Consider the following 27,588-nt stretch of genomic DNA (forward strand, 5'->3'; position numbering starts at 1 on the left):
ATGAAATACATTAGAAAAGAATTTCTTACACAAGTCCTAGAAAATCATAATCAAAAAGATTCATAATTTTGCCTAAATTAAAATTAGTTCTGAATGAAATTAGACCACAATAAAATTTTAAAAAACAAGACCCAGAGGAAGTGAAAATATGTGCAATTCACTTAATTGAGTTTTTAAAAACATGACATTTATAATATATGATGAAGACCTATACGTCAATAAAGATATAGAAAAAACAAGAAATAGAAAATAGGGAAAAACAGGCAATTTGCTCAAGAAGAAATCTAAATGGCTCAAAAATATACAAACCAAAAAAATTCTGAGCTTCAAATTTTTTTTTCACTTCTTCATATCCATCAAACTGATAAAAATGTATGCCTGTTAATATTAGCATAAGGATATGGGAAAATTCGAGTCTTCAACATCACTGTGGGAGTTTCAATTGGCACAGACATTTTGGAGCAATTTGAACTAGTTAGTGCATATCCCATGACTCAGTAATCTTAGTCCCCAGCATAGATCCTGAGAAAAGTCTCTCCAATGTGCACAAGAACACAGCTGCAAAAATGTTCACAAGAGCTAAGTGACAACAAAATTTGGAAGCAATCTAATTGTCCATCGGTAGGAGAATGGGTAAACAAATTATATATTTATTCAATGAAATATTATAAAAATATTCAAATAACTGAGACAGAGCTCATGTGCCAGGATGGATAAATCTCCACAACACAGTAGCGTGAAAAGGGACCACCTTTAATCACGCTATGGCCCCTGCCTTCCATTCCCACCCTCCCTCTGTCTAAATTCCACCCCTCCTCCAAGTTCTTGCTCAAGTGTTAATCCTTCCAAAAACTTTCCCTGCTGCTTCCAACCTTGATCCTTCCCTGGGGCCTTTGCTTTGTCTCTCTCACTCCTCCAGCAGAATAACAAAGTGCCCTAGCATCTGAGCCTCACCAACATTCTTTTTTTTTTCCAATCTTGGATCATTTGACGGGTGTTGGGGGGGGGGGGGGAAATCTCATTTTAATGTGCATTTATTGATTACTCCTGAAGTTGAAATTTTTTCATATGCTAATTCTTTATTTGTATTACTTCTGTCTTATTCATTTACAGCATCCTTCACAGCCTTTTGAATATGGCTCCTAGCACATCCTGAATACAGAAAATCAATTTTGAACTAAATTGAATTAAAAGCTACAAATTCAAAGTGACTCAACAAAAACACTCAGACCAAAAAAAATATATTACTCCAACATAAATTGTGAACTAAAATATAAAAGCATATGACTAATATTACAAACTTGCTTGCTGAGGCCCTTTCTTCATGAGGTGAATGGAACACATACCTTTATTGCTTACAAGATGCTGGGTGTAGGGGACATCCATCCCTGAAGGCTCAAATAGCTTCTGCTAGTTTGAAGAATAAGCAGTGTTGGATGAAGACAGAAAGAATACAGAAGCCAAGAAAGTATGTGCCAGCAGCCAGTGTTCCCTACAAAACTTGAACTTGAGACAGATGCCCCTCCCAATAAACCTTGAATTTTGCAAATATATGACCTTATTCCCTAAGTTCAACGCATGTGTCTTTGGAAAGGTTTCTATTAACCTATGACTTCTGGGATATACAGATAATAGGTAGAATCATAATTGAAATGATTACATAAATAGTGACCTTTCCCCCAGAAAATGCAAGCTATTTTTTTCCCAGCAGGTCACATCACATTTAGAGGTCCCTGGGTTTTCTATTATTTCTTTGTAGAATTCTAGAGACCCCAAGGATCATTTCCAGACAACATAGTTTTTGCTAACAGCTTCCAGTGACTTACTCTGCCATTCAAATTCAGAACTTGAAATTAAGAATCAAATGTTCAGTTTTAAAAAGATCTGTACCTTTGTTTGTTTGTCTTGTTCCTTTGTTGCTTTCAGTTTTATATCCCACATATGAGCAAAGTCATACGGTTCTTGACTTTTTCTGTCTGACTTATTTCACTCAGCATAATAATCTCAAGATCCATCCATGTTGTCGCAAAAACTCATTGATACAGACAACAAACAGTTTAGTGGTTACCAGAGGATAAGGGAAGAGGGGGGTGGTAGAAGAGGGAAAAGGGGGTCAAATATATACTGATGTATTATAAATGTACACTTGAAACCTATATAATTTTACTAGCCAATGTCACCCCAATAAATTTAATAAACAAAAAAATAAAATAAAATATATATACAAAGAACTCAAGTGAGTTAATAAAAAAAGATGAATAACAAAATAAAATAGGCAAAGTACATGAACAGGCACATACACACGTACACACACAATGGCAAATTAACACAGAAAGAAGTGTTCAATTTAAAAATTTTTAATTCACAATTAAAGAGATGAAAATTCTATTAAAAATCTGTAGCTAAAAGAACAGCTATAGAACGGGAATTACCAACATTCTAGCCAGTGACCATCACTGCAATAGTTTCTTCTCTTTTCATTTATGAGTAATTTATCACTCTGTCTGGACTTTGACATGTAGTATCAGCCAATCCAGATTTTAAAGGAGGGCTTGGCTCTCATAGTGCTGACCAGACAGAATCTCTTCCTCTGGGGGTGGTTAAGACTTCAGAGTAGAGCTCCTTGGGAGATTAACTCCAGAATACTACTTGTACTCAGGATTTAACCTGTACTGAACCCAACTGGATCGGGATCAGGTTTTATAGTTGTCATGGGACTCAAGAACAACCAGAAAGGACAAGTTTGTCGTATTTCCATTACTTTATCCCCTATGGGTATATACTATAGGAAGGTAAAAACATTATTCAGTTAAAAAGTAAAACCAAGCAAAATAATGATGATTACATTGCCCGTCCAAATATTATGCTTCTTCTAAATGTTGTACCAGTTTCTAAACTACATTTTCATATATACAAATTTATACACAATTTGATTTATAAGGTATTTAAGGGATGTTTCTGCTTTTTGTTTATTTGTGTTTGGTTTTTGCTTTTTAGTATCATGCAAAATAAATAACACTTTGTACTAAATCTGTAACTATCATGAGTAAATCCATTTCACCAAGTTAAAGAAAAAAAAAAATCAGCCCAAACCAGACTTTAGTTTATATTAAAAAGTTCCCTAGGGAACCAGGTTTTACATTTGAGCCCTGAGTTAGCTAAAAGATTTATAAGGGCACATGTAGAAATACAAGTCCCTTTTGGGTGATGAACTAGGGTTGAGACATAATTATGATTCTCTCTTCTCTCCATTTCACTGGAAACGGCTCCCAGGAGCCCAGAGGTGAGTTGGTCGTCAAAGAAGAACATAAATGGTCTATGTACTGTGACCACCTGGGTCACTTTCCCAGTCTCCAACACCCATCTAATGGACATTAGAAGATGATACACAAACATTTCCAGACATTAAACTAATGGGAATATTTGCTTCCCTTGGAAAGCTAGTGTCACCGATAAGTTTTGTGGACCTTGAAGCCAAATTTTGTTGGATCTATCTGTGCAATATCCTCCAAGCCGTTGCTCAGTTCAGCCTGTCATAAGTGTGATGGCAGCACTCATGAGCCTAAGTGAAAAATGATGTCGCCAAGTACCATGTGCAAAACAGCCCGGGAATAGAAAATTGAAATTTTCCTTGTAAAAAAATAAAATTGCTTAATAACTTGCTGGAATTTCTCAGGAGTGAGGTCATGCACTGGAAGGCCTGATCTTGGCGGCCTATCCTCTTGGAAAATGTCCCCAAATCATCACCTTACGGGACAGAGTGGGGGAACCTGTTCATTAGGTCACTGGGGGTGCAGCACAGTTTCTCACAAGACGCATGGCGTTGCGGTGTTGGTGCCAGTGTCTTGGTGGCCATTGTTGCCACTGTCATGTAACTATCACAGCGAAACTTGAGCCACCTGGGAAACTCCTCTCAGGAGCCTGAGCATCAACAGCCGGTATCAAGAACACAAGGCTGAATGTCCGTGTTCAGTTATATAACAAAAACAAGATTTAACAAGGAGGTTATAGGAAGAAGCTTCTATTCTTTCTCTTGACGACACCTCCCCCACCAACCACATCCCCTCACCTCTGTGAACAGCTAAATGCAACAGGGTCCCTGTCTTGCAAAACTTTGATAACCACCCTTCTCAGATGAAAACTATCACGTTATCAGTTCTCACGAAGAAAAACATACACAGTTTGTACACATATTTTTGGTACACTCGGAGGACGTAAAGGTGTGAAAAGTCAGAAATGTACGAATCTGAAAAAATATTAGCAAGATATTGTTCAGAGTAGTTGTTTCTGGAAGTCTGACAGTCAAGTAAGTGCTGTATGGAGAAAATATTTTAAATTATTATTTTAATCCTATTTAGTTCTGTTGACTGAGAACTTGGTCATCATTAATTGTTTATTTCCTAAGTAAGACTATTTACATACTTTTCTAATATTTCTGTTGAGGATTTCCTATACCTATGACAAAAGTATTTCACTGTTGTAGGTGTACCAGCTTGCCACTATTTTTTTTTTCATAACTATTTTATTTTCACATCCAAGGTGAGGTATTTTTTTTAATTGTTTTAATCACGTAAACTACTTATGGAAATTAATATCATTTTTGGATACCCCCCAACATCAAGATTTCTCTACGTTAGAATAAATTTTATCTGCTAATTTGTGTAAGGATCTGCCCATCAATGAATGGTCTCTGCCTGTGAACCTTTAGCTCGGGAACTAACAGTGGATTCACAGATGTCTCTTGTGGTTCCAGGGAGTAGGCAGTCTGTCTGATCCATGAACCACAAGCCACACAGGATATAACACTTAAACTGTCTTATAACTACTGCATAAATAACAGGTGAAGTTTTCCCATGACTGCCATTCTCTTGATTATTACCATAATCTCCTATGCTTTCAAGCAATACTGAAGTGTATCAATTTATTTATACCTTAATCTCAGTCCTGGAGGATTACTTTCTTATCCTTTGGTGTGTGATAGTCAAAGGACAGTAATCACCACTATACTTTGGCTAATAAAGGTAACCTTTATCCTCCATATTCAGCTAAGTAGGTCCAAATGAAAAAATTGGTAGTGAACATGAAAATAATATATGCATTGAAATATTTATTTGATGAGGTAGATGTATTTTTAACAACTGACCTTTCAAAATTAATAGCAACATGAAAAAGTAGGAAGGAACATCAGAACAAAAGTAGAAGCAAATAGAGAAAATAAAAGTACCCACCACATAAGGACATTTGTGACACTAGAAACAAAGTGTACATAACGAGAAACAGGAAAGCCAGATGCAAGTTCTACCAACTGAGCAAACCAATGATGGATGGATGAAACTGGATGATACATCATTAGCGAAAGCAGGATGAATCTTCTGCGCTACATAAGAACCTATTATACCCAAGAGTTTGTAAATCTCATTAAATCTGAAAGGCAAAGAAATAATAACAATAATAAAAGAGCATGCCTCATTGACTATAAGTCATCTAGAATATAATAACCTGCATAAATAAATAATGGTAACATTTGTCCACATAGAATAGAAAGATCAGTTCATTGAACCATTTAAAGCAAACCTATTGGCTTTATCAAATATCTGCAGTTATCTACCCCTAGATGTTTAGAAATGAGAAATCATCACATCACAGCTAGCACCTGTTCCCAACATGAATGCCCTTCAGTTACAATAAAAACTCATTGCATTACTGATAAGTATGAAATCTCAAAAGACAGTCACTTAAGACCTACCTTACGGAATCAGGTGCATAACTGCATGGAAAATCATCTCAATTTCAAAGCAGCAAAAGCACAGATGTGTCCAGGCGCTCCCATAAGGCTGTTTTATCCCGTTTCTCCAACCATTTCCAGTCCCGCTTCGGCATCCAACAAGAGAGCTTGAGGAATAAAGAGATGCATTTCAGTTCATTTTGTTGGGGTTCATTTGAGTACTGAGTGCCTACTTACTATGGGTGCTAAGTACCATGCTAGACTCTGGCCGCCCATGATGGAGAAGGCAGGATGCCTGTCCTTCAGGAGCCCCTAGTCAAACACAGTCTTTAAAGAGGTGATTAAATAAATGAAGATGTTAGGGTGGGGCCCTAATCCGATATGACTGGAGTTATAAGAAAAGGGAGGAAAAATAGGGATGCTCATACACAGAGGGATAACCACGCGACAAGGCAGCAAGAGGGCAGCCATCTGCAAGCCAAGGAGTGAAGACTCAGCAAACCAACCCTCTTGCCACCTTGACCTTAGACTTCCAGCCTCCAGAACTATGAGAAAATAAATTTCTGTTGTTTAACCCACCCAGTCTGTGGTATTTTGTTATGGCAACCCTAGCAAACTAATACAGCATCCTTCCCTATATCAAGTTGCTTGATGAATGCAGGAGACAGTGAAGGGAGTTAGGTGATCTTTAAAAAGAGCTCACGAGGAGCTCCTCATCCCTGTGTGTGTTTCATCCAAGGAGAAACTGGATGAATCCCTCTCAGCGACAACACAGTGGGTGCGAGACAGACCAGCTGGTCTCAAACCTCTTTTCCAACACTTAGATTCTATCATTTTTCTCTACAAACTTCAGTGTCTCCATGGAAGAGAATTATTACTTCCATTATCAAATATACATCAATGTCTCCTATCTAGAAATTAAAACGAAAACAAAAGTAAATTTAAATACTTTCACTGACTCCCTCTGGCCCATCCTTCATTTGGCTCCTTAATTTCTCGAACACATGGTCTCTTACTGCTGACATCATCTTTTCCCCACGTTTTGGAGGTGAGTATTTGAAATGGAACTCAAAGGACCCATCAGATCTTACCAAATGGAAGGAAAAGGTCTGGGAGTTGTCTTACCAGCTGAGAAGAAGGAGGGTGATGGTCGTCTGTCTCTACTGTCAGGGTAATGGAGAGGTGAGATGGCCTTTGACCAGCTGCAGTTACCACAAGATAGCAGTATTCTAGAATTTTCAGCCAGGATCCAGAGTCAGCAGATGCGTCTGCTCTTGCTGGTTGTAAAGATCGACTCAGCTTAGGGAACTGTGATCTGCATTATGTTGTTGCCCAGTGGAACCAACTCTGTTAAGAGAAAATAATAGCAAGAATAATGGCTACTGCTAACTTAACATTTTCATTTTTGTCAAATACATTCTATTTTCTATGCCACCAAATCATTTTACAAAGCTGCGGCGGCGAGAACCCGTTCAATGATAAGGGGTGTCCCTGCTCTTCTGTTCCCTCCTTTGGTATAAGTGCTAATGAACAGCACACTCCCCAAAATGTAAATAGTGCTTTGATTAAAAAGTTAACACATGTACTTAATGCCACGGAACTGTAAACTTAAAAATGGTAAAATTTATGTTATATATGTTTTACCACAATTTTTTAAAAGTAACACAAAGTTTTTATCACATAATAAAGTAATACCTCTCAGCATGTTAACCTTCTAAGAGAGTAAGAAGGAAACAGGCTAATAGAACCATGTTGGTCAGCTTGGAGGGGTGGGAATACGAATGGAGAGCTGAGAATTATATCACCTGCACGCAAAGAGATTTAAACGTCTTTATGCTGAGAATAATACTCAGTGTGAACTTCTCTGCAAAACACGAGTCACACTATCCTAGTGGATTTTACAAGGTTATACTCTTAAGTTGTTTGAACCAGTTTTCTATGAACACTCTCTGTCTACTGTTTTTGAAGAAGAAGGTCAAAACCCAGGGTGGAGGGCCAGACTCCAGATGTTGTGGCTCACCCTGTCAGAAACAAATTCACTCTTTGAGCTTGGCTCCTCTCTCAACAATGGCATGTGACTGGAAAAGAGAATGGCTCGATTCCAGGAAATCCTTCTGTTCTGTGTTTGCCTTAAGTGTATAATTTTATATTCAGCTCTCCCTGCAGAGTAATAACAAACTACATCGATTATACACTTGCTGTATGCAAAACATACCACTGAATCTTGGGGCTGTGGCAGTACAAAAAATATATACTCCTGCCATCACCAGGCTTAGAATCTGGATGGGCTGACAAAACATGTTTCTAATTAGTAATGGTTACCCTGAGGAGATTACCAGTGAAGATTAATTACAAGGGTTTTCCTTGGAGTGCCAAAACCGTTTCCCTCAGTTAATATTTCAACTACTTGTCATCTATTTTGTAATACAATTTTTGACTTAAAATACAAATTCCAACAACAGTAACAACATTTTAAAAAATAATTAGACCTCTTTCCAACTTAGTGAGCCTGACTTTTGTTTTAATGTGTACAAAGCGTAAGTCATGTTTGCTTTCTCTTTCCTGGGATGATGGTGTGGAGTTCATTCCTGGCCCAGCCCTTCACTGCTGAGTGGCACTCCAACTCTCCGAGGCATTTGGGGTTTTATTTGCAACCTAGGCAAGTCCCTCAACACTTCATTACATCTACATGATAAGTTGCCAGAGGAAGCCTCTGTGAGTGGAGTTGGCTGACAGGATGCACTAATGACAATTTGGCAGAAAAAATAATAATAAATAGCACTAAACATAAAATATTTACTCCGTACTTCTAAGTGACGTACTCCTTCAATCCTCAATAGGTGCATTAGTATCCCATTTGACAGATGAAGAAACTGAGGCATGGAGAGTTTAGGTGACTTGTCCAGGATCTCACAGCCAGAAAGCAGTAAATTCAGGTTGGAACCCAGTCTGCGATTTTACTATCGGTCTGCCCAGATATCAGCCTAGGAGAAGCTGATATCTCCCAGTACCAAACATAGATATCAAATTAAACCACAGGCTTTACTTTCTTGGGTTGTAACTATGCTGAAGAAGAGAATCTAAGAAAACATCTGCAATCCTCATTTCCCCCTCTGTGACAGAAAGACTCTGACTCCCCTCCCCTGGGGAGTCTTGAGGTCTGTTCTTCCTCTTTTTGGCATTCCTCCTTCCCTGGGAAACAAGAGCATCCAAATAGCTTAGAGGGTTCCTTTATCTTCCTTCCCTCAATCTACTGTCTTTATCTAATTTCCTGGCAATTTACATTTCATTGAACGTATTTTCATAGCTGGATCACCTCAAAATGCCAAAAAAAAAAAAAAAAATCTAATCCATGAAGACCAGTCATGCTTGTTATACAAAATATATCATAAATATCTATTCCTAGCTATAGCTCCAACACATTTCAGTTTGCTCAAGGATTTTATTAAAAGAAATTAATTCAAAAAGTCATTTTCTTTCGTAAAGAAACTTTTGCTCTCCCAGGTTACATTCTTGTAAGCACTCTCTTTCTCAGCTACATAATGTAAACGTATTTGCAAAGCATATTTCCTTTGTTGTTTCCTTTCAGTAATTCTCTTATTTCCTGTAGGCATTCCTATAGGAAACACCTATAGGAGTTCATTAAAATTGCCAATTAGAGATGTAGATGAACTTTTACAAGTCCCATCAGCTCAGGCCTCTCAGTTTCAGGGAGCAGCTCTATATTCCCCTAGCCCTGCTAATAGTGGCCTGTTTTTATTTCTCCATGTTAGCCGACAATGTCAGTTACAAATGCAATGGAATCAGATCATAACTTAGCTGGTTGTCATAAAGATTCTGTTCTGATACAAATCATAGCATAACCATAGAAAAAGGTTCATGTAATATTTTCCAGTTGTCAATGTTTTCACTAACCCCAACTTTGCACCATGTCAATCTACAAACCTTACCAGTATTTACTCATCACTTGACAATTATTGATCAGCAATAGTAACTTAAGCACTACACAAAGCATGGAATTAGATATGAAATGCATACATATATGTGGTAGGCATTACTTCTGTTCCCTAATATCCAGTTCTTCTCCACTTCCAGCCACAGAGTAGGCCTGCACATTCCACCCCTCTAAAGTGAGGGATGGCCTTCTTACTGATTTTGGCCAATGGAATGTGAGTGAAAGTGACATGTATCACTTCCCAGTGGAAGTATTTAACTTCTAGTAATGGACTCACCAGCCCCTCTATGCCTATTAAGTGATTATGGGAGCACATCTTGATATGCAAGTGCCATAAAATAAAGCAGCTGGCAATGCTGAGCTGGGAAAACAACGGTCTTGGAAGGACACCTCAACCCACAGCAAACTTAGCATGAGTGAGAGACAATCTTCTGTTGTTTGGTGATGATTGTTACAGCAGTATAACCTAATCCATCCTGACTGATACAGTATTGGATGTGATCTGTGATTTGCATATGTGTAATTCCTGAGTAAATGAGTCGTTCTGCCAATGGTCAAACATCATGTTAACCCTACTACTGAAAATGAGTACTAATGTGCACAAGGAGCACTGGGAAAGATAATTTGTGTACATCAGTGTACAACTGTCTTTACTTCTCTAAAAGCCCTGTCCTCCTCCAAAACTATACCCGACAATGAACACATTCCTTTCCCAGATGACATAAACTCATGGAGTGATAACCCTCGACTATGATTAAACTTTCCCCCTCCTTCCCTGTCGATCATCCTCAGGATAGGCAGAACTGAACCTTCCAAGTATCTTCTCCCAGAACCAGAAAGTTCTGGTTCCCAAAGTACATTCTTCTCTGCACAAAGGAATACTTGAAATACATGAATGAGGAAAATGGCTCAGAAAAATAAGAGCAAACCAATCTCAAATTCTAACCATGCCATTTTTGAGGTTAACAGAAAAGCTCATTTGTCTTTTTTTGTTGTTGTTTCATGGCAAATCTAAAATTCCTCTTTTCAACCAAGTTGGTGTGGGAAATATCATATTGAGAAATACAAGAAAAACGGTTCCAGAGCTGTGGCCTATCTAGCTAAGTGACAAAAGCTATTATGATCAAACTTCCACATCTAGACCCTGAGGTGCTTACCCTGACCCATCTTAATCATGATATATTTACATAAGCCAGCTGCTACAAAAGCACTGCCACTTATGAACTGGTAAGAAACTGGAGAGGAAACATCAATCAATACAGGGAAATCCACTCGTGAAATTGAATATGGGTCGAATACTATATTCAAAGGTAATTTATTATGACATAGATTTCCATTGGCTGACATACGGAAAGTTATTGCAAACAGTATCATGTGACTGGATTTTTATAAAACTTTGTGTATATTCCTTTTCTCTTAAATTAGAAGAATACAACTATTTTTCACATTTTTTTGGTAGATCTGGGCAGTGAAATTAAAGAGATTTCCATTTTTCTTTTTATAATTTCCGTGTTGCCTGAATTTTTTACATGTATTTCTTTTATAAACAACAAAGAAGCATTTGGGGAGGGAAAGCAATTCATGAGTAAAAATGAAAGTTTCATTCTAACTTGATTGAATTTTCCATCTATTTCCTTTAGTCTTCTATCCAATTGTCTGCTATTGATTTGGGAAATGCAACTATGCAGGATACATCACTTATCTGGGGTTAATGAGAATTTCCCTTGTATTTATTAGAATTTAGGGTTATTAGATGCTGAATATTCTTCTCTGAAAGTGAATTTATAAACTGGACAGAATGCAATCTCCCTTTGTTCATTTCAATTGGTCTTCTGTGAGGGCAAGGAACAGATCTCGCAAGATCTTTTACAGAAGGTTTTTTTGATTGTCTGCTTCCTAATAAGGCTTATGAATGTAAAAAACTATGTTCTATCACAATACAAAAAGCAACTAAGGTTCTCATACATGATCCACAAAATGATCATTAGCTTTGGTCTTTGTTATTCCTTCCCCTAGCAACACATATTTCACTCTGCGAGGACCTTCATAGCCTCCATAGCCCTTTATCCAAGTGTAATGGGAAAATGTCTTTATCCTTAGAAATATGTGCCATCTTCACCTTTAACTTAAATGCAGATAAATTGAAATCCTATTTTAACCTACAAATACTAACCTTTTGATTTCCCCCATAGTGGATGGTAGAGGCCCAATATCTTCTGATTGGATGGATGAATTAAACCCCAAGGAACTTTAGGAATTCATTCTTTAATGCATTAGGCTACTAATTACATCATCAATGGTTAAAGAGAAGAGGCAGGGCAGAATTATTTGTCCTGCCTGTGATAACATGGTAACATTCTATGGAAATCATCCCAAGGACTACCTGCGTCAGTCTCTCTCTCTCTCTCTCTCTCTCTCTCTCTCTCTCTCTCTCTCTCTCTCTCTCTCTCCCTTTCTCTCTGTCTCTGTCTCTCTCTCTGTCTCTGTCTCTCTCTCTCTCATACACACACACACACACACACACACACATTCAAAATGAAAGAAATCTGGTTTTGAGACAAGCAAGACTGACCCCCTTTTCCCTCCCCCCACCCTACCTTACCTAACTCCTCTGCATGGAACTATAACTAGCATAATAAGCAAAATGTTTCAACTTCATAGTACCAAATAGAAGATAGTAAAAATGTGTTTTCAGTATTTATTCCAGGGAAGAATTGATAATAGAAAACCTCAGACAATCTTGCTCACTTTGAAACTCTAATCCAGACAAACTTGGGCATGGGAAAGGGTTTCTGAACTAGTACAAACAATAATAAAATAACTGTACTTATAAAAGCAGTCTTTTCTTTCTTTTTTCTTCCAGGGCTGAATTTGTTTTGAATTTCTTAAACTAAGATTTCAAGGAAACCAGGGAAACTAAGCTGTGAACATCATGGGTAAAATGATCACGAGACCCTTCATAGCCTGCCCGTTATACGCCCAATTTGATATTTGAAAATGTTATTTCTATGTTATATTTCACTTCCCATTATACCACTGGAGATATACAAACTATTAATATTAGGCTTACTAATGAAACTTTGTTAACATTTAGTGCCGATGAATTCAGAGTGCTGAGTCTGTGTATGCTGCATACTATAGTTACACTAGTTACACTATTTATGCCAGTTACACAATAGTTACTACAGTTATACAAGTTACACTATTAGCCCTACATCAACCAAAAACAAATACTTTTTTCTAATTTACATATTTGTTTGTTGCTGTGAATACCTGTGACTTACTGAAGCTGAATATGTCATAAAAGGATGAATCCCTTTAACGTATCTGTCAAATTTCTTAGTTTGGGCAGCATAAAACTTATAGAGAAAGACCAAAACACAGAATATGGAAAGGTGTCCCTAAAAGTCGGTTCAGTAAGAATGACAAAGGGCTTTTTATTCTGGGATTTGTCTCTGGAAAGATCGTACATGTGTGCAGGAATTCAGATTCCATCTGTTGCTTTAGAGCCAACAGGCTTTGTTGTATTGACTTTGTGCTCTTATCTGATGGCAATAAATTCCCACCAGAGTGAAACACCAGCTTAGCCACCGACCCCTGCTGTTCAGATCAGACAATGGAGCAGGTCTTTCTTCCCAGAGACACTCTGTGGCTTCTGGACCACCCTCTATGAATGGCCTTGGGATTTTGCTGTTTCCATTCAGGATTTCCTAATGTGAGCAATTAGGAGATGCTTCATTTCAAGAGTCTCATCGGCAGATGCAACACATCAGTGAGCAATAAACTACTGGAACCTGAGAAAAAGACACAGAAATTGGGGAGAAAGAGGCAGGGAAGGGGAAAGAATAAATATCTGGCAGAGTTCCTTGCATATCAGAGGTGCTCAATAAATATTTCTTTAATTCAGAGTGCAAAATAAACTAGGTGTACACAGTTGACAGGAATTTCAAAATTTTGAACCCCAAAGACCAAGGAATTACTACTGGTCCAGCAAATTTGAGACCTTATGCTGTAAACATAAGGTGGCTGGAGAGGATATGTGCACTAAACAAAAATGGAATTTCCTTTCCAGAGGTCCGTGTCACTGAACTTACTCCCCCAGGTGTTTTTGTTTGGTCAGTTGTTTTTGTTTTTGAAATAGAAGCAGCCTAGGGATGCACTAGTAGGACATGCCACACACTAGCCTCATCCTTTCTCTCCAATATCTAGGGTCATTTTCTTGTTGAGAGAATAATACTAGCAGAAGTGGAAATTGGTCTCTCCCAGGGCACCAATCACAGTCTCCATGATGTGCCTCTAGATGTTCTGAGAAAAGCACAGTACTATAAAACAGCTTTCTCGGTCTGTCCACGTCATCTGTTGACTAAAACCCTCATGTGGCTGGGGAAGCACAAGAAAATCATGTTGCAGTAGCAGACGATCACTTTAGGTGTATTTTATTTTTAAATCATTTTGGAGCAACTGTTTTTAGCCCTTTTACTGAGCTCCTAAGCATCCATCCATGGCTTTCAGGCCTTTCTCAAAGGGCATGTTCGCTGTACTTGGTACAAAGAGGCCTCGGGAACTTGAGGGGTTCACACTGGCTTAGGACACAGCAACCAGAGAGCTCACAGAGCCTTGCGCAATTACAGCTCTCCCCAGGCGGCCTCCTTCTCAGCCAGGTGGCCCGTGGGTAGGGGCCTGGGGTGGCTCCTGCTTCGCCCCAGGGAGCTGTCACCCTGCGCCCTGCGCCCTGAGTCCGGCAGAGCGCCCACCGCAGCCTTGGTCTCCACTGCCCATTCCACGCCCTTCCTGGGCCAGCTTTTATCTCCCGGTAAAGGGGGCGTCGAGCCCCCACATCGGCCTCGGCGGGGACGGGGACAGCGGGCATGGCAAGCGCCAGGCCTCCCTCGTGGCCCCCGCACCGGCCGAGCCAGAACCTTCGTTTGCTTTTCCAGCTCCGATCTGGGCCCCGCCGGCCCCTTGAAATCTTAAAGGAGATACACGCTACTGCGTGGGTTAGCACTTAGTAAACTGTCCGCCCTTAGTCTTGACTCTTCTTAATATGCAAGGCAAAGGCTCTCCCTTCTTCACAGGGCGGTACCTCCGTACCGGAAATCTGAGTCCTACCCTTTGGGGTCCGAGAGAGCCCAGAGCGCGCGGCCAGGGAGCTGCGGGCACCTGCGCCGCGTGCTTTGGCGGGGGAAGCTTCCCATGTATCGCGGACCGCTTCCTCGCAGCGGGGCGCGGGTGCCGGGAGGGTCAAAGGCGAAAGAATGTACGTAGTAACCCATCCACCGCCCCTCCCCCTCACAAAAGACGGCCTCAAACACCCAACACGTAAAATGTGAACGATCTCAGAGCCTCAACCACGTAAAGGAAGCCGACTTGAAACCCTCGTGGAACCATCTGTTTGGGAAATGGCGCCCCCAGATGGCTGCCGCGAATCCCACCGACAGAAGCTCGGGCTGGCGCGCCACACCGCCCTACCAGGACAGTGATGGCCTGGGACAGTCCCAGGAGGAGAAAGTGACGTCACCCACCTGGCCAGCCTGCCTGCCTGTAGATGAAAGCCAAGCAGCAGCACTGTTGGGAAACACCCAACAGGTGAAGATGCGTCCCCAAAGCCAGCCCGTGTAACACCAGCAGCTGGACCCTCACGGTGTGATCCGGTTCCAGCCACTTAACCCCTCCGTGCCTCTGTATTCTCGTAACTACTTACGAATTTGCAAAATGATAATAGTCACACCCATCTGCCCGCTGACAGTGAGGATTTCAGCAGACATGGGGTCCGCAGTCTGTTAGTGCAGCCTCTTGGCGTGGGTGCGCGCATGCAGTCTCCCCAGGAGGCTCTGGGCCTGCCCTAGCTAAATGCATCCTACCTGACTCAGAAGTTGCTATAAAGGTTTAAAGCCTCAGAAAAGGCCGTGCCTTTTAATAAGGAGCAGGTGTTATCGAACCAACGGGGTATGTTGCTTGGCGTGTTCTATTCAAACAGAAGCGTTTGTGGATAGTTTTATTTACTTGCAGCAAGTAAAAGAGAGATGGGATTCACATACAAAGCTGTCTCCCCAACGGAGGCCTACCCATTACTTATATACATTATTTGGTTAATTACATGTTGGTTTCTTCTTTGCAGTTGGCTAAACTTATCCGGTTGTGTTCAAGTCAAGCTCGCCGGGTTACAGCTGTGTCTGCAAAATACTGTGCTACATTTTAACATTTAGCAAGAACCTCCCCAGACCTCTGAGACCCTTGTGCAATATAACACAGGGAAACCCAAGCTTTCCGATCAAAAGGAAGGTCAGGTCAGGGGTACAGTCATTTGGGGCTAAGAAGCTTGTTTCCAATTTGAGGCTGCCCCTTCATAACCGGTGCTGGATTTTGAGAATTAAGAAATTGGCATACACTTGTTCTCCCCTTTCTTGCTTGCACTCCCTCTCAGAAATGAGTACATATGCCTTAACTTTCGTATTTGCGAGTGGGAGTGGGAGGTTCCGTTTCCCCGGCTCTCCACAGATGCAGAGGAGACGCAGGGGTCTGAGACCCCTCCCTCAGGACAAAATGTCTGAGCATGAGAGCAAGGGTCCTACTGGCCCAGAAACTCCTTTACTACCACAGCCGAATTGTTCTGGCGAAGTCGGCGGAAATTTTCTTTGTGCCTCTTGAGTCTTCTGCGCCTAGACAATCGGAATCATTCAAGCAGAGCTGAGGGCCAAATCGGGAACACGGATTGTCGAGGGTGTTCTTCAGGCCTTCAGCATTTGGGTGGGATGTTGTTGGTGGAGTGTGTGGTGGGGGGTGGGCAGAGGTCCAACTCCATCGCCAGCTACCCAGGGCAGGCAGCCCCCTTTAAGCAGGCTGCCGGGAGGAGTGAGCACACACCACCACTTACCCTGGGTTTGGATGAATAGTTTCGGTTCCTAAAAACGGGCAAGTACTAAATGAACCGGGGATGGGGGTGGTAAGCATTGATTCTCGGTTTGTAAAAGCAAAAGCCTTTGGATAAGCGACAAGGATCTGCAGAGACCGGTAGGCACGAGGGCCAACCCGGAGTGCAGAGGAGTTCGGGCGAATGAAGGTGCCGCGGCGTGGCTGCACCACGTGTGCGTGTCTCTCTGCGGTTGCACAGCGACCCCGGCTGGGGAGGCGCGCCGCGACAGTCACCAAGCATCCGCTTTCGTGCGCTTTTCGCAAGGTCCGCGCTCGCATTGCAACCTCCGTGGGAGGTGATTTTCCTGTCCCCCCCAATCAGCTTGTCTCGCGGGGGCGTCTGTCACGCGGACACACATTTTCCCCGGCACTAAAGAGCAGAGAAGGAAAGGGAGTGGAGCGCGACCCGAGGTAGGGAAGAAGACGCAGCCAGTGCAGGGTGAAGTCGAGGCTGGGTGGCGCGGGAGCGAGGAGGGCCGCGGGACCAGGAACCACGCAGGCCAGAACACGACTGTAGGCGCGACGGGTTGGAAACTCCACTGAGGCTCCTGGCGCCCCCTGGCGGCCAATGGGGCCGCGCGGGCTCCCGAAACAATACTTCCAGCCGCGCGGGCCAGCGGGGCTCCTGAGTCTGTGCCACTCCCGGGTATGCGGTGGTGCCCCTCCTCAAACACGCCGGACCGGCTCTGGGCTCCTAGAGCCCGGTTCGTGCTAGGGGCTGTTAGGGACCGAGGCGCCCCCGGGGAGGGCGTTGGGGCTGGAGGGGTGAATGCAGTATGGCCCTCATCCTATCTCTGGGCCCAAGTCTCTCCCAACTCAAGTTCTAGTTGATTCGGAATGCTTCCGTTGCATTTGTGGTTTATTTTCAAAATAGTGTGTTGGGAACGCGGGATTTTCGGACTCTTGGGATTTTAGTTAGAAACTAAAAGGCCCAGAATCAATCCCGCGGAGGAACGGCCTTTTGCTGCCTCCCCGGCCCTTGCCCGGCAAAGCTGCACCCGTGTCAAAGCACAAAAGATGGAAGCTGTCTTTTAGGGACCCGTTCTTGAAGTCCAGAAGATGCTCTCCCTCCAGATGGCGATTTTCCCTGTGTGTTTACGGCCAGAACGGAGTAGGAGATAACAGAATGGGGCTTTCACCACCCAAATTAATCCCCTTTTCTAAGCAATGGGACCACAAAGCGAACCAGGCGACTTGGACCTGGGGAGCCGTCGTCAAGGACAAGTCCTCTTTCCGGGAGGAGGGAAGTAGGGAGACTGCGGATAGGGCCTGCCCACGGCTCCGAATGGCCGGGAAGTAATAACAATGCTCCCACCTTACATATGAAAGAACTTTGGAGGGCTCGCTCATCCGGGATTATCTCTTTGGACCTGCACCGCCACCCCTCTAGGGGAGCTGAGGGGGCGGAGACGACATGCCTCTAGGGGACACTTGGAGCGGCAAGAGGAAAAGAGCCCCCCCACCCCCCAATCACACACGTTCCCTCTGCTAGCACCCCAGTCCCAGTTTACAGCTAAGAACTCACCGTTTGCGGTTCCCAGGGGCACTAGAGCTCCAGACCACAAGGGCAGAAGCCGGCATGTTTGTTCACCTCTGCACACGGGGCGCCCAGCACCGTGCCGACCGGCATATATAGGACGAAAGAACCAACTCTGGCAAGGCCACGACTAGCGCTTGTTGATCTCTAGGCAGGGCTCCCTCCTCTGCCCACCCCCACCCCTTCCCAGTCTGCCCACCTGGCTCATTCTCTGCCAGTCCCTTGAGCCCAGCCCTAGTCCTTTCAAACCGTGCCCTGGGGCACGTCGTCTGGCTTTCCTGAGAGCCCCGCTGCGAGGACTGTGTGTTAGGGCCGGTGACGCCTTCGCGCCAAGAGTCATCCCATTCATTTAAGGAAGAACAGGTCTCTCAAACCGGGAAATGGTGGCAGGCGTGTGTGATTCACACGAGACTCTGTAGAGGTGTTTCCGCAACAGCAAAACCTATCTTCGCCCCAGCAAAATAACATCCCCAATGTTTTTTTGGTTTTTTTTTTCCATGTCAAAGTTTTGCTCCTACGACTCACTGATAGTCTGATTTTTACAAGGGCAGGGGGAGCACACAGTACAGCATAGGACAGGTTGGTAACTGTAGCTGGAGATTCCAAAGGAAACCAAGCTCACGGAGGAGGCCTGGGACCGGCAAGTCCCGGCGCAAGTCGAGGGCACAAAGACCACGACGTCTGCGGGTTCGCGCCCAGGGATGCAGTTCCGCCGCGCAACCCCGGGGGCAGAACAGGAACTTCAGCTTGGGGTCAAGCAAACCCTGGCCGGGGCCTCGCGGGGGGCGGAGCGCGTTCCTGCTGGGACCTGGCGGGGAGGCCGCCCACCGCGTCCCGGGCACCCCACGATCTCCCGCAGCCCGCGCCCAGCACGCTCACTGTTGGGACGCAGCTGCCAGGCTCGTCTATTTGTTTGTTTGTTGTTTAAAACGATCCTAGAGCGCGCGCGCTCGGCAGCATCTGAAGGGGGGTTTGGGAGACAGCCAAAATTTCCTTCCAGGGAGCGCGTGAGGGGCATTCTCAAAGGAAAACCAGACCAAGAGAGTAGTGACCAACCCTCCTCAGATTACTCTCCACTGGCTCCTCCCTTGCTCCCCCCACCTCCAGATTTGCATAAAAAAGGCCAAGAAAACTCTGGCTGGGCCCCAACAGCCGTTCACTACTTCCCCGGGTCGGAGCCCCCCCGGAGCTGCACGCCGGCTTGCTGCACGAAGCCGAGCGGAGAGCGCCTCGCCGCGCAGTTCTGCCCGCGCCCGGCCTCTCGGCGGTCCCGCCGCCCGCTTTCCAGGCCCCCGAGCCGCGCCAAGCGAGCGAGCCAGCCCGGGACAAGCTCGGGCCCCGGCCGTCTCGCACTTCCCCGGTTCCGTTCCCTCCGCCCCCCCGGGGGTCGCGCGCCCACGATGCCGCAGGGCCCCGGCTCGCTGCTGTTGCTGGTCCTCGCCTCGCACTGCTGCTTGGGCTCTGCGCGCGGGCTCTTCTTCGGCCAGCCCGACTTCTCCTACAAGCGCAGCAATTGCAAGCCCATCCCGGCCAACCTGCAGCTATGCCACGGCATAGAATACCAGAACATGCGGCTGCCCAACCTGCTGGGCCACGAGACCATGAAGGAGGTGCTGGAGCAGGCGGGCGCCTGGATCCCGCTGGTCATGAAGCAGTGCCACCCGGACACCAAGAAGTTCCTGTGCTCGCTCTTCGCCCCGGTCTGCCTCGATGACCTGGACGAAACCATTCAGCCCTGCCACTCGCTCTGCGTGCAGGTGAAGGACCGCTGCGCTCCGGTCATGTCAGCCTTCGGCTTCCCCTGGCCCGACATGCTCGAGTGCGACCGTTTCCCCCAGGACAACGACCTTTGCATCCCCCTCGCTAGCAGCGACCACCTCCTGCCGGCCACCGAGGAAGGTAAGCCTTACTCCCTATTTCCCCTCCTCCCAGCTCCGCTAAGGCTTTGGGTGAGGGGGGAATCCCAAGGCCCGCCCCACGTCCGGATGCGTACCCGCCTGGGGTGCCAGTCCTGGGCGGGGGGCAGACGCTCTCCTTGCCCTGGTGTGTCATCGTGACAAATATGAGACAACCTCCCCACACACACCCCAGCCTCTAATTCCCTTCCCGAGTTACACCAGTTGCTCTTTCTTAGGGACAGTTAAAAAAAAGAACGAAAACGAAGAACTGAACGGCATCTTTTCCTTATAGTAGATACATAATTATTTTTAAAGATGCTAGCAGGGAGGCCGAAATTTTGAGAGCGTTGGAAATGGTCCCGCGTGGAGTTGTTGACGGTGAGCATCTGGGCAGGCTCCTCGCTCAGCCTCGTGCAGCACGTTCTTACCGCTGGGCAGGATTCTAGGCACTGGAACATTCCCATACAGACAGGACAGCCAAAATCCACAAAACATGCAGTCTTCTAAGGTACTTTTTGGTCTTTGGGGATGTAAGTTTGGGAAATAAAAGCAGGACTGGCTCGGAGTGGGTTGAAAATTGAGCATTTGTTGTAACTGCCCAGGTGTCTAAGGAAGAGGGCATAAAGGGGATCTCCAGGGAACATTTTCTATCACAATTCAGCTTTTATCTTGGGAGTGGTTTTAATTAACTGGAGAAAATCATGCAAAAGAGAGTTTCCCAAGTTTTTAGAAAACAGAGGGGGAGTTCCTGTGCAAAAACCATCAAAGCAATGAAAACCTCATGGGCTCTTGATATTCTTCCTGAAAGGAAAACATATACAATGTGTCTGAGCTGATTTAGGTCCTCCTGGGATGGAAAGGGGGCTTGTAATCCCTTTCAGGGCTCCAGCAGCATCTCCCTTTCAATCTCTAATTGTTTTCCTACAGCCATCATTAGTTAAAGAAAATGCAAAGTTGCTTAGCAATCTTTCCTGGCAGGCACCATGAATGTGCAATCATCTTATTGGTTAGATTTCTAATTTATTGCAAATGTTTGGCATATTTCAAACATTTGTCCAACATACACCACAGACCAACCAATACAGGTTAGTAACATTTTATATACATTCCTAGAGCTCCTAATTGGAAATGTTTCATTTTGTTTGAGTGAGGGGAGTTAAGGGCAGTTTTATGTGTGTTGCAGTTTGTTTTTATTTCTTTCCACTATCAGCACCAACATTACACTACCTTTCTCCCAGAAGCCATTTTCTCCCTTCAAAATAAAAGTTTACGTTCTTCAAATTATGCTCTGCCATTTTTTTCTAACTTGATAAATAACTCTTCAATCATGAGTTACGTGAAGTTTTTTTCTGTGAAAATTCTATTTTGTGTTAATGAAATCAAATTTCACCTAAATTTTAAAGACAGAATTAACACATTTACAAATGGGAGAAAGGGAGTATGTTTTCCTTTTCCTAAGAAATCCAGCTCTTCTAGAAGAATCCTTAGTAGTCTCTCTGATTATTGTACAAGTGCACACTCCTACGTTTGGTCAGACCCCAGAGACCATTTGCTTCAACTTTGATTAGCTTCAGGAAAAGGTGTGTGTATGTGTGTGTGTGTGTGTCTGTGTGTGCGCGTGTTTGTTTGGCTGGTTGTTTTTTGTTTTGTTTGTTTTTGAGAATTCGAAATGGACAAAAAGGGGAAAGAAGAACCTTCACCAGGGACAAAGATAACAATGAAATACATGCTGCTGGACTCAAGCATGCATTTGGCAGGAAGCACAAGGTGATACAGACACAGCCAGTTAGAGCAGGTTGTTGGACTTATTGGGGTGTGTTTCCAAGGTGAGAAAGAGCCCCTCTGTGACCTTTACACCACTAGCCACTTCTCCCTGTCCAAACTTTAAAAGATCTTGAAATGACTCTCCTGAGGCACAGCTCTGCTAAAGAGCCCAGCACAGACATGGCTGTGCTCGTGCCCTGCAGCCAAGAAAGAATCTTTTAGCCGTACGTTGTGGTTATGTTTTCCAAAATCCTCAAGAACCTTCTGGTGTTTCCTTCTCAGAGAGCCTTTGGGAATGAACAACTCTTTCAGAGACTGAGTTTGTCCAGGGGTGGGGAAGAAGAGCTAAAAAGCTACAACCCATCCCCGTTAACTGTAGCTGTACGTGCACACTGTGCCCCCAGTGCCCTTTTTCTTTGGGAGTGACTATTGATTAAACACAGCATATGGGCATTTTTGCCCCTCAAAAAAATGGCAGGCATGGGAGACTTCTTAGGAATGACTAATCCTTCTTGGATAAAGGAGGCAGAGCTGGAGTCTTGTAAGACAATTGCTACTCTTGCCTGGGTGAGCCCCTGTGAGTTATTTACAAACTCTACCTGCGGTCCCCTTTTAAGCAAACTTACTAATTTTTCACCTTTCTAGCTCCGAAGGTATGTGAAGCCTGCAAAAATAAAAATGAGGATGACAACGACATAATGGAAACTCTTTGTAAAAATGATTTTGGTAAGTAATACACCACCAACAACAAAAGATTTCACATTCAAAAGTTGTATTTACCACTAAAACTTAAAGGTGCAAATAATTAAGATGTTATTTGATAAAGGTTGGGTAAAATACTATCACCATTCATCTTTCCTAAAATTATTTAACTTGCTATATCCTAGTTTCCTCCCTATGTAACTATCTTGTATTCAGTTGTATCTTTTTAGGTGAGATTCGTTGTTTTGTTAAGCATCAAATAATGAGAATTATTCAAATTACGAATTTTTCAATGTCACATTGTCCATTTCACTTTGGCTTTTTCTTGCCAACGAGCCTAATCCTGGGCCATGTTCTCTTTCTGACACTTGACATGTGCACCAGGTATGGAAACATAAATATTAGCCCCAGCAAAACACACTCAAAGCATTCAGTTGGCCACAAATGAAAATGTACTCCAGTGCCAAACAGAAATATTCTTACTTGATTCATAATACTTGACACTGTAGTGTTACACCATTAGTGAATATATCCAAGGTACTGGTTAACACTTGAAGGGGGTTCCTTAAATTTAAAAAAGAATAAATAAAGCTTAGAAATTTGCTTTGGCAAAATACATGAAAGATACCATGATAGCGTGGTGCTTAGGAACAATAAACAATGCATGTGATCTGTTACCCAAGTTCCATGGAGGGTAAGTCACCACCCTCAAGAGAGTATTATAAGAGGAAAGAGAGTTAGAAACTGTCCCCACAGGACTCCATCAGCACCACAGCTGTTATTCTTAGGCCTCCGAGGTGAGGGCAGGAGCCCGGCTAGACACGGGATCGATACTCAATTCATAGCTGACAGTAGCCGAGAACTTTACCCAGATTCCTTAGGCATTCTGGCTTTCGTTCCATTCTAAAAACAGGCACCTTTTGATGTGTTGAAGTGGTTGGTACCCCTTAGAATCATTTATGCAGGCAGAGGCTGAACTTACTGGTAAACAGGTGCCGTTCATGCTCTATCAAACAATAGTGGACTCTAACAGACCTCGATTAATATTTCTACATCCTCAACAAAGTCCTTGAGACTGAGAGAAGTCACTCCTGCTCCCACAATTAAGGAATACCCTCTCAGAAATCTCAGGCCTCGTCGGGTCCCTGAAACTCTGGGAACAATCCAATCACTGCTCCTTACAACCCCAGGTCTCTTCTAGGAAGTGCTCTGGGTTTAACCTTAGCTGGTGCCAGAACAACCAGAGCCACAGCTTTCGGAAAAGCTTCACACTGACAAAGAAGGGAAAAAGAAAGGCTGCAACTCCTAAGTCCTAATCACTCCTTCCCCTCAGCAAGAGCCACAAAAGGGATGAGAGGGTTTCCTATGTCTATATTCAAATACATACACGTCTCAGAGTAGCTGAGGGCCGGGCACGCTGGTCAGTAATCCCAAACCTCCAGGGCCTTACCAAACCACAGCTTCCGTGCTATAATATTTGATTAAGGGCAAGATAGAAAAATAATGTGAATAAAATTTATATTAAAATTTACATAAAATGTCATTTTCTTCTGACAGCTTATGTCCTTTGCACTAGATCTAATACAGACCTCTCCTGACTTCCATGAAAAACCTGTTTATCCCGAGGCTCCAAAACAGTTCATTTAGGGAACACACAACACACACACACACATGTGTGCGCCCTCGCATGCATTCATTGCGTGCATTGTGGTTTATCTTACAGAAGACCTCCTTCCTGAGAATGCTGTACAAGACTTGGGCCCTCAAAAAATGGGTGTGTGTGCTAGTCTGTCCTTAGAGGAGAAAGCCTTTCCAAACAACATGGAAGTCATTACACTTAAAGTATCACACATGTAGATTCTGTACAAGTATTGTTTTCTATTTCCCCACGTTCATTTTGTCGCAAAAAGAATAATGAACTGAATTGTAGGAAGTACATCATATACTCCTGGTTTATAAGCAGTAATCCATGTTGCCTCTGTACTTTGGGGGAGTAATGGAAGGGTAAAAAGAACAAGGGTAGAAATCGGATTTATTTAACATCACACTCTTCCCCCACGGCATTCCTTATTTCAGGGGCAAAAGTACCGGCAAAGACAGGAAGGCCCAAAGTGTATACAACCTATTGCTGGGTCACATAGTGTCCCCACTGCTTCCTACCCACACCCTGCCTCCCCATTCACATCTTCCAGGGCAAGAAAAGTTACTCTGAGGCTTTGATTCCCTATGCTCGGTCCCAGCTGAAAATCCGGGGAGTTAATGCCTGATGTTTTCCCATGGTAAACTTTTGCGGAGTTGGTTATTTTAAAGCTAGAGAAATATGACTAATAAACCTTTCCTCTGGTTAAAAGTGATGATTTTTCTGATTTTGGAGTTCAAAAATATTTAATTTGACTAGGTGAGAGCTCACACATGCCCTATCTGTGTTGTAGATAGGACTCCCACGCAACGTACAATCATTTCTGTCATATTGTCCCCACCTCCCACCCTTTACCCAGAGGCCACAGGAACATGTTACGCTTCCATGTGAGTTGTTCCAGGATTTAAGACTCATAAACCCTGAGAACTCAGTCATGTGGTTCAGATGCATATCAGATAGAACATTGGTTGGTTAAATCACAGCGTCCTTGATTTACCTGGTTGAGCTTTGGTCATTTCCCAGTTGACGGGAAAAGCCATGCTTAAGTCAAATTCTCTTTCTAAGAAAGAAAGAAACCCCCAAAGCACCTATACACACACACAAAACTCTTCCTCTGTTAATAATTTACAAAATGCATTAAACTCCGTCAAAGTCAGGAAGTTCACACTTGCACATCATCTAAACAGAACAATTGCCAATGGCACCAAGGGTCTTAGGACACATCACCCATCACAGGCGAGTTAATGCTCCAACCAGGACAAGAAATTGGAAGTTGCCTTCCGAGACTACAATGATGTCATGGGGGGGGGGGGGGAGAGGAGAGGAACCAGCGTTCTGAGAACTAGACTCAGCTGGGACACCACCTAACTGAGGGACCTCCTACACGTCTCTGGATTTCAGATTCTTCCTGTACCAACAAGAGATTTTAACTAGATGATTTCTTCCAATCTTAAAATTCTATACTTGCCCTGCCTTCATGGATTCTTGAAATGTAATTCCAGCATGTGTGATTGTAGGGTTTTCTTTCCCAAAGCATACTGTTTATGACTATAAAATGTGTCTTTTATGTAAACCACTTACTTTTGGTCTTAGCATTCTAATGAGTCTAATATCCATTTTGGAAACAGTACATATATGATCTGTAAACGCCCTGGCCTTGGACAGGCAAATGATAGCATATGAGGATGAGGTCTTCAGAAAAACACTTTTACAGCTACACATGTGCTCTTAAAAAGAGTCTTGGATATTTTTCTCCTAGTTGCTTTACCAAATCAAATGCAGCTGTAAGATCAATTCTCCTTCCCTGTAGTCTGTTCTTTAGAAAACAATGATTGTGTGATATAATTTCCTTACAGGTTTGTCCAAAAACCTCTCTGACGTAATAAATTGAGTTTAAAGCTTATGGCCACAGAAGGATCACGTTTCACCAAAGAATCAGGCATTTCTTTTCATGCTGACGTTTCCAATAGGGGAAGTCATTTGTTGAGAGCACAAACCACATGCGACCTACACACAAACACAAGGAGGGCTAGGAGAGTTGAATCCTGCAAAGGGAGTTTCCTGGCAAAACCTTTGAAGCTTTAGAAACGGAGCCACCTGCTGTCCGCAGCTCCCAACCCCCCAACGCAGCCCCTCACAGTCTAACTGGAGGAAGGCCTGCTTCCTTCCCCCCCAAGCCAGGTCACACCAATAGGCAGTGGAATGGGGTGAAGGAGGCTCCCAATCCATACTGCGTCCCCTCCTTATCACTGGTGTGATTCCGTCTCCTTTTGTCTTGGTAGCACTGAAAATAAAAGTGAAGGAGATAACCTACATCAACAGAGATACCAAAATCATCCTGGAGACCAAGAGCAAGACCATTTATAAGCTGAACGGTGTATCGGAAAGGGACCTGAAGAAGTCGGTGCTGTGGCTCAAAGACAGCTTGCAGTGCACCTGCGAGGAGATGAATGACATCAACGCGCCCTATCTGGTCATGGGACAGAAACTGGGTGGGGAGCTGGTGATCACCTCGGTGAAGCGGTGGCAGAAGGGGCAGAGAGAGTTCAAGCGCATCTCCCGCAGCATCCGCAAGCTGCAGTGCTAGTTCAGGCGCCTAGGTTGCTCCGGACAGGCCAGCTCCAGGGCTCAGCTGACCATTTCCACTCCGAGGCCTCAGCTCTCGTATCCCAAGCACAGTCCCTTCAGCTCCAGCCCCAGCCTGGAGCAGTGTCCCCCCCGCCTTTTGCACATTTGCACCCCCAGCCTTTCCTGAGATGTAAGGCCTTAGGAGGCCTCAGGAATGGATAGCTGTTTTCACATAAAGGAAAAACCCCCCAAATCTTGTAGAAATATTCAAATGAATAAAATCATGCATATTTTTATGAAGTTTTAAAATAGCTCACTTTAAAGCTAGTTTTGAATAGATGCAACTGTGACTTGGGTCTGATTATTTTTCCTCTGGTTTGGGTCACATGATTTTCACTTTCCGCTGAGGTTGCCATAACCCACAAATAGCTTCATTTTTGTATGTGGCCCAAACTGTTGTGGGTCACAAACCTGGTTGAGATAAAGCTGGCTGTTATCTCAACATCTCAGCTCCAGCCTGAGACTCAGTTCCTAAGTCTTATAACAATTCACTTATCATTTTACACCCTCGTTGGGAACAACAACTGTAGCATGTATTGCATTTCCAGGTAGAGTACTTCCATTTATAAAAAGCACGTTAACCATCATAGCATGATTTCTTCGAGTAAAGGGCACAACAGACAAATTTTATAATTGACCTGAATACTTTAAGCTTTGTTTAAAACATTTTTTTTACTTAACTTTGCAAATTAAACCATTGTAGCTTACCTGTAATATACATAGTAGTTGACCTTAAAAAGTTGTAAAAATATTGCTTTAACCAACACTGTAAATATTTCAGATAAACATTATATTCTTGTATATAAACTTGACATCCTGTTTTGCCTA

The 27,588-nt window shown here is 43.6% G+C and overlaps 1 protein-coding gene and 1 long non-coding RNA gene across 2 annotated transcripts in view; one reads left to right on the forward strand and one right to left on the reverse strand.

Moving 5' to 3' along the window:
- LOC141572733 (uncharacterized) overlaps positions 1 to 18,874 on the reverse strand; it is a 256,279-nt gene extending 237,405 nt beyond the window's left edge. The window contains exons 1-3 of the long non-coding RNA XR_012498174.2: positions 18,118 to 18,874; positions 6,851 to 7,072; positions 5,747 to 5,892 (exon numbers count right to left, since the gene is read on the reverse strand). This is a non-coding gene — a long non-coding RNA (uncharacterized LOC141572733). The remainder of the gene's footprint in view (positions 1 to 5,746; positions 5,893 to 6,850; positions 7,073 to 18,117) is intronic.
- A 215-nt stretch (positions 18,875 to 19,089) lies between these two features.
- SFRP2 (secreted frizzled related protein 2) lies at positions 19,090 to 27,588 on the forward strand. Its single transcript, XM_019722455.3, has 3 exons — positions 19,090 to 20,028; positions 22,437 to 22,517; positions 26,415 to 27,588. The coding sequence occupies exons 1-3, from the start codon at positions 19,530 to 19,532 to the stop codon at positions 26,717 to 26,719; spliced, it is 885 nt and encodes a 294-aa protein (XP_019578014.1). The 5' UTR covers positions 19,090 to 19,529; the 3' UTR covers positions 26,720 to 27,588.

The sequence above is a fragment of the Rhinolophus sinicus genome, chromosome 15 (assembly GCF_057876585.1).
Source record: "Rhinolophus sinicus isolate RSI-liver-muscle chromosome 15, RSI-T2T, whole genome shotgun sequence".
NCBI lineage: Eukaryota > Metazoa > Chordata > Mammalia > Chiroptera > Rhinolophidae > Rhinolophus > Rhinolophus sinicus.